Source organism: Delphinapterus leucas, chromosome 18 (genome assembly GCF_059928025.1).
Source record: "Delphinapterus leucas isolate spDelLeu-1000000601 "Yukka" chromosome 18, BTC_Dleu_Yukka2, whole genome shotgun sequence".
Classification (NCBI taxonomy): Eukaryota; Metazoa; Chordata; class Mammalia; order Artiodactyla; family Monodontidae; genus Delphinapterus; species Delphinapterus leucas.
Genome location: NC_143146.1, coordinates 1,242,219 through 1,249,305, shown reverse-complemented (window position 1 = coordinate 1,249,305; position 7,087 = coordinate 1,242,219). Strand labels below are relative to the sequence as shown.

Sequence of the window (7,087 nt, the reverse complement as noted above, 5' to 3'; positions counted from 1 at the left end):
ACAGCTCACAACCGCGTACAACTGTGCACAATCCTGTACGAGGTAAACGGCAGAGGCAGCCTAAATAAACGAGGACTCGTGAAACGCTGTCCTGGAGGGGCCACAGATGAGATACCAAGAAAAACCCTCCCGGTAACGCTGAAAGCAGAGTATTTTATCCCATGTTTGCTACATGCCCCTGCCTGGCACGAGGGGAAAGACCAACGGGAGCAAAAGAATGAACGAGGCAGTAGAGCGCCCACCACCCTCGGCTCCCTGCAGCCCCAGGCGCAGAGCCTACACGGCGCGAGGGGACCCAGGAGGAGGCCGCACCCCAGCTCAGACCACGCTTGGCACCACGTGGGGGAAAGAGACAAGCTCCGCGGCAGGATGCTGGTGCTGGGTGGAGAAAGAGAAACCTCTCCGGAGAAGCAGTCACTGCAGTCGGCCCAGGGGTCTGCGGCCACTGCTTGTGACTGCAGTGACACCCCAACGATCCAGGGTCACGTCGGGGGGAGACATGGGTCCTCGTTGCCTCGGGCTCCCTTCTCAACCTGGGGCCTCTCATGGTAAAAGAAAAACCCAAACACACAAGGAAAGAAGACAACCAGAAACTTGCAGGAAAAAGAGTAGAATCAGACTCACAAAAACCTTGATACCCAGACACAGAACACAGGAGATGTGATAGAGATACGGCAAGAAAACAGGAGACATTAAAATGCCAAAACAGATGTGAAAAGGAATCGAACAGAACTTCTGAAATGGAAAAAATATTCATTGGAATTTTAAAATCCATTCAATAAATGAATCAACACAAAGCATTCAGGGAAGAGATTCTCCTTTACAGCAGAATGCCGATCAGTAAGTGCAGAAGGAAAGAGGGGTGTAAAGTCACTCTTCTGCAATTAAAATGGTAATAACTGATTCAGGAAAAACTACTTCATTGACGCTGAAAACACTCGGCTAAAGACTGTTGGGGGACAGGACATTCCTATCCCAAAACATCTTCCTCACAGTGGAGAAATCTGTGGACACCATCTATGCAGTGTCCCCCAAACTTCATGTTTACCCAGAACCTCAGAATGTGTCCTTAGTTGCAAATAGGGTCTTTGCAGGTGTATTAATTAAGAGGAGACCATCCTCAGTTGGGTGGGCCCTAAATCCAATGACCGGTGTCCTTATGAGGTGGCTCTACGCAGTCCTCCCCGCTGTGATCCTCATCCTCATATTCCAGAATGACGCTTAGAGCTCCAGCCATCATATCTGTGTCCCAGGTAGCAGGATGGAGAGAGGGACAAAGAAACGGCCAGGGGCCACGCCAGTTGTCTTTTTCAAGAAGGTTCCCAGGAACCTGCTGCCTAGCCCTTCTGTTTGCATCTTGGTGGCCAGCGCTCAGCCATGCAGCCACCCTTAGCACCAGGGGAGTCTGTCCGCGCAGCTGTGTGCCCAGCTAGAAATCGGGGGCTCTTGTCCTGGCAGAGGACTGCCCAGGGGGCAGCCTCTCAAGCCCGGTCTCCACCCCTTCCTCGCGGGCTCCCACCCTCCTGTTCTAAGCTCACTCCTACTCACCTGGCTGCACGTAAGGGGCCCGGGGCCCAACGTCGTGGTGAGCAGGAGGTAAACTTCTTCCCGGGTCTGAGGGTCAACCGTTGGGTCTGCTCCTCCCCGCACCGCAGAGCCTGGCCCTCAGGATGCGGGTGGGAGTTCTTGGGTTGCCCGCCCACGCTGAGGCGCCTACACACCTGTCTTGCTCTGCAGTGTTTCTTCCCACCTCAAAGGCAAATGAAATTCTGGTGAGACGGAAACGAGCCAGCTCCTACCTTTTGGAAGAGCTCTTTGAGGGAAATTTAGAAAAGGAATGTTATGAAGAAATCTGTGTCTATGAGGAAGCACGAGAAGTATTTGAAAATGACGCATCCACTGTATGTATCCCCCCTGCCACAGACTCACACGCTTTCTGATTATTCCGCTGCCTTAGAGGACATATTTTCTCAAAGAGGCTGAACTAAATTAATTAACCTATTTACTTACCTGGGAGGTTGATCTAATCCTAATTGTACAGATGAGGAAACAGAGACACAGAAGTGAAATCACTTTCCCCAGCCAGTTAGTGGGGCACCCGGGATGGCAGCTCAGTCCCACCACCTAAACTCTTCAGATTAAGCAAATTAGCACATTGCGTAGCCGGACTCCTCACAGAGGTCACTCAGCTTGACAGGACTCTGACGGAATTTAGTATTTTTAATAAAGATGTAATTGTTTCAATGTATCAGCAACGCAAAGATCCTCCCTAGGATGCCTACATGGTAAGAACATCTCTCATAATCTATAACTTGGATTACAAGCAACAACACATACACTCTAAATAATACAACTGAGAACTTGCCATTCTCAATTACTCATAAGCTTATCAATCAGTAAACAGAGGGGCTGAATATTTGTGTGTAAATATTTCAGAATAGCAAAATACGTAATAAAGACTTCCCAGTTCTACATATTAAAGCAGCAATATTTAAAGGTGATTCTGAACAAAATGTTGACCCGTTTCTCTAATATATTTTTAAAGTATTTTAAAATCATAATTTCTTAAATGCCCATGTATAAGAAAATGATCTTTAATCAAACTAAGAGAAATTAAAACTTCCTGGTAAAGTTGTGCTTGAGTTGTTAGAAGTCCGAGTATGATTTGGGGAGATGCAATTACTTATATGTTTACCCTCCAGGCCTTAAGTCTGAGTAATTCTCCTAATTTTAGATACTGCCACCCCAAATTAACATTCCCCCCCCCACATTTTTAATCCTTGTTGAATTGGCTTATAAAAACAGAAAAAGTGATGTGAATTTTTTACATCTGCCTCAGGCACTCTGCAGAGCGGGGCCATGGAGACAGGCCCGGGAGGGGAAAGGGCCTCGCGAGGCCGTGGTGTTTGTGCCACGTCTTAGACTGTTTTCCCTTCCTCAAATGGGTCACCGTAAATACTGAATGGGACATGGGACATGGGTGTATTAAAGATGATATTAAGTAGATGTAAAGAATTTTACATTCTTTGTTTCAACCAGTATTTTCCTATGAAGTGAATAAAATCAACATTTTCTTATTTTCAAGCCGGGCTACAGGAGAAAACACGGAACACAGATGTCCCATTTGTAACACTTTTATGTTTCTCTTGTACAGGATGAATTTTGGAAGACGTATCTGGGTAAGTGTCTCCTCCACCTACTCCAGGATTCTTTCCTCTTCTCCTCCCTTTAAGGTCAGGGGAGGCAGTTGGCTCACGAGGGCTGCTAATTTGAGGCCAGTGGATTCCAGATTTCGAGCCTTGGGCTCCTGGAACCCCTGACCCAAAGGAAGGGCCTGGCACTGCCCGAGGACGAGGGTGGGAAAGGCTCTGGGGTCCCGCCGGGATCAGGGGGAAGCTGGAGCGGCCTCCCGGGCTCCCTTGGGCCTCGTGCTGAAGGGTCAGACCCGGTTGAGGAAGGCGAGGCTTGGGGGATGCTGGACGTCCCTGCGGGGACCACAGTGACAGGAGAGCTCGAGGAGGCGCCGGCGCTGGTCACGTGGCCGCCCAGCAAGGAAAGGGGGTCCTGGAGGGACGTCGGAGGGTGTTACCCGCAGGGTGTCCTCACGTCCCTATCGGCAGGCGGCTCCCCGTGCGTCTCCCGGCCCTGCCTCAACAATGGGTCCTGCCAGGACAGCATCCGCGGCTACACCTGCACCTGCGCCCCGGGCTACGACGGCCGGGACTGCGCCTTCGGTGAGCACCGCCCCCCCCGCCCCGCCCGGCCTCCGCCCCGCCCCCGGCCTCCTGCCCCGCCCCGGCCTCCGCCCCCGCTCCCTGACCCCCGCCCCCCGGCCTCCGCCACACCGAGCCCCGCCCCGGGGATGAGCAGGAGGAGGCCCGTGGTAACCCGGCTTTCCGCTGGGAATCACACCTTGTGAACGGCCCCCTGTTTCCCCCGTGGGGTCCCCTCCTCTTCCTCCCAGCCCCCCGCCCCGTCCAGACCATTCGCGATCTACTCTCCGCTCTCCCGGGGCCCGGCTGACCCCGCTGGGGGTGATGGGTCTGGGGGGGTCAGCCTATGAGGGGACCGCACCCGGCTCTCTGGGTCGTGGGTGCGTGACCCGGCCTGCAGCCTCATCGGCTGATGTCCCTTCAACATCGTGAGACTATCCGTGGGGGGTGGGCGGCGCCAATTCCCGTCAGTGGTCGTTCGTGCAGCAGTAAACTCGCGTAATGCTCCCGAGGGCCAACGCGGAGCCCGTTTCCGGGACGAACGTTACGTCCAGCCTGGATCCCCGGACTCCAGCTGCCTCCTGAGCGCCCCGCCCAGTGCTGTGTGGACGCCCCAAGTGCAACTCGCGCCGAAGCAGGGCTTCCAGCTTCATCCCAATGCCCACCTGGAAGACGCCCCTTAAAGGGAGCGGCTGCTGCGGCGGGAAGTGAGCCCACGGCCGGGAAACGAGGATCCTTGCGAGGGACTTGCAGACCCGCCCCCCGCAACCGAGCTGCTGCTCTGAGGACGGAGCCCTGACTGCTCCTTGCCCCTTCCTGACGCCGGAGTCGAAACGCTCGCCTGGCGACGTTTGGAAGGAAAAGCCAGAGTCCCAGTGCGCAAGGAGATTTCAGAGTGGCTATGTCCAGGGTAACATGTCTGGTTTCCCCTTCTTCCCTTTTCAGCTAAAAATGAATGTCACCCTTTGAGGACGGATGGGTGTCAGCACTTCTGCCACCCGGGGCCGGGGTCTTACACGTGCAGCTGTGCGAAGGGGCATAAGCTGGGCCAGGACCACAAATCCTGCATCCCCCACGGTGAGTCCCCTCCACTGGGCCTCCTCCTGCAGGGACCTCTGACAGGCCACCTCCTCCCCCATGGCTGGGCGCGGAGTCCTCCCCCTCCGTGGCTGGGTGGGGGGTCCTCCTCCCCCCGTGGCTGGGCGGGGGGTCCTCCTCCCCCATGGCTGGGTGCGGGGTTCTCCTCCTCCGTGGCTGGGCGCGGGGTCCTCCTCCCCCGTGGCTGGGTGGGGGGGGGTCCTCCTCCTCCGTGGCTGGGCGGGGGGTCCTCCTCCTCCGTGGCTGGGCGGGGGGTCCTCCTCCCCCGTGGCTGGGCCCGGGGTTCTCCTCCTCCGTGGCTGGGCGGGGGGTCCTCCTCCTCCGTGGCTGGGCGCGGGGTTCTCCTCCACTGTGGCTGGGCCGGGGGTTCCCAGTCCCCTGCTGGGCTTGCCCGGGGCCTTCTCAGTCCCTGAGAGCAGGTCGTTTAATCTCACCTACTCTGTGTTACACGAATTATCTCAACCTAGTGGGCATCCAGGAATAGGCTGAAGGGTCAGCGCCACAGATAAACCCGACGTCTGCCCTGGGAGGCACTGACTTTTCTTTTCATGTGGCCACAATGAAGACAGGTGTGCGTGCGGAGCCCTCATCTCTGAGGGCCTCCTGACGTCACAGGGATGCGAGCAGGACCCTCCGACTTTCCCGTGGCAGGTAACAGAAACATTTTATAAATGTGTTTTAATCTTTTGTTACAAATTTCATCCTATTTGTCATCTCCACCTTCTTTGATTTAGGTGAACTGCTTACGATCTCAACATCACACTTAAAGCACTTTCTCATTCTGAGCTCACAGCTTCAGTGTCTTCATTATTTGCACCAAATAAAAACATAGTTTTATTTACAGCCATCCAAGGCCTTTCTTAGAGTCCAAAAACCGTTTCCAATGTCGCTGCTCTCGGAAGATAGGCATCCTGGCGGCGCTCGGGTGGACACGGTGGGTCCAGAGCCAGAGCAAGGCCCGGGCCCTGCTCACAGCCAGCTGGCGGAGTCCAGCTCCGCTGCCACGTTCAGGAAACGTCTCTTCTTCGGTACCATTTCTGTTATTCTCCTGTTTCTCCCTTGCCTGGTTTGGAAGCTAAATATTCTATTTCTCTTCATCCAGTGACCACTCTTGACACTGAAACTTTCATATCTAACTTAGCAGTACCTGAAGTTATAATGTTTACCCTTCTCCCAAATTATTTCAAGCACCTCCCACTAGGCTCACCTGCTATTTTGACCAATATTTTATCCTTTTCTTGCTTTTTTAGTAACTCCACAAAATAAGTATCATTTTTAATCATACCGCCAACATGGGTTTGGATTTACCTACGTTTTGCATTTTCCTTGCAACCCAGGCCCTTAATGCAGATCATCCCCTTCTGTCTCGTCTGTCCTTTAGAACAGCCCTGTCGATAGAAACACAATATCGCCCACAGACGTAACTTAAATTTGCTAGTAGCCACGTGCATAAAAGTAAAAGCAGGTGCAATTAATTTTGATAGTGTGTTTTACTTACCTCAATACATCTAAATATTATCTCATGTAATGAATAGTAAACAATGAGAGACACTCACATTTTCTCTTTCAACTAAGCCTTTGCCCTCTGGGGTGTACAGCCTTTTACTCTTGGAGCACATCCTGGCTTGGGCCAGTCAATCTCAAGTGCCCAGTAACCACAGCGACCACCATGGTCGACAGAGAGCTTTACAGGGCCCTTTGGTGAAGGGGCTGCCTCAGCCCCGCGTGCGTGTGCGTGTGCGCATGTGCAGAACGCGTCTACTTCGCCCTGCTGCTCGCAAGCAGGTGGAGCCGGGCAGAAGCGTTCGGCCGCTGGGTGGAGGCCCGGCCAGACGACGGACAGAGCTCAGTGACCACCGGACCCGAAAGGACCGAGGGAGGGGACATCAAGTGAGAGGCGGGGTGGAGGTGGGGATCTGTCCCCAGCGGGACCGTACCTTTGCTGCCTGTCCTCCTGAGCGTTCATCTTCCAAGTGTCCATCACTCAGCCCTTCTCGCCCCTCCACTCCGTGCGCTGAGGCGGCCTCAGCAGTGGGTGGGCTGGGCTGGGCTCGCTGGAGGGGTGTGCGCCCATATTCCTAACCACGACACTATACTGACCCGAATCCTGAAAACTGGCACCAACTCTTTATTGTCTGTTTGGTTTTTAAAGGTAAAACTAACAAATTCTGAAGGAGAAGACTTCTGTGGAGGTGTTTTAATACAGGACAATTTTGTACTGACAACAGCAAAATGTTCACTCTTGCACAGAAACATTAGTGTGAAAACAAGTATTT

General features: G+C 53.7%; 1 protein-coding gene across 1 annotated transcript in view; it reads left to right on the top strand.

The window, feature by feature from the left end:
• Positions 1-1,549: 1,549 nt before the first annotated feature.
• PROZ (protein Z, vitamin K dependent plasma glycoprotein) overlaps positions 1,550-7,087 on the top strand; it is a 9,975-nt gene continuing 4,437 nt past the window's right edge. Inside the window, exons 1-6 of the mRNA XM_089899336.1 lie at positions 1,550-1,901; positions 3,155-3,179; positions 3,621-3,734; positions 4,659-4,790; positions 5,377-5,462; positions 6,964-7,081. Of these exons, the coding sequence (XP_089755462.1) occupies positions 1,671-1,901; positions 3,155-3,179; positions 3,621-3,734; positions 4,659-4,790; positions 5,377-5,462; positions 6,964-7,081 (706 nt within the window). The 5' untranslated portion in view covers positions 1,550-1,670. The remainder of the gene's footprint in view (positions 1,902-3,154; positions 3,180-3,620; positions 3,735-4,658; positions 4,791-5,376; positions 5,463-6,963; positions 7,082-7,087) is intronic.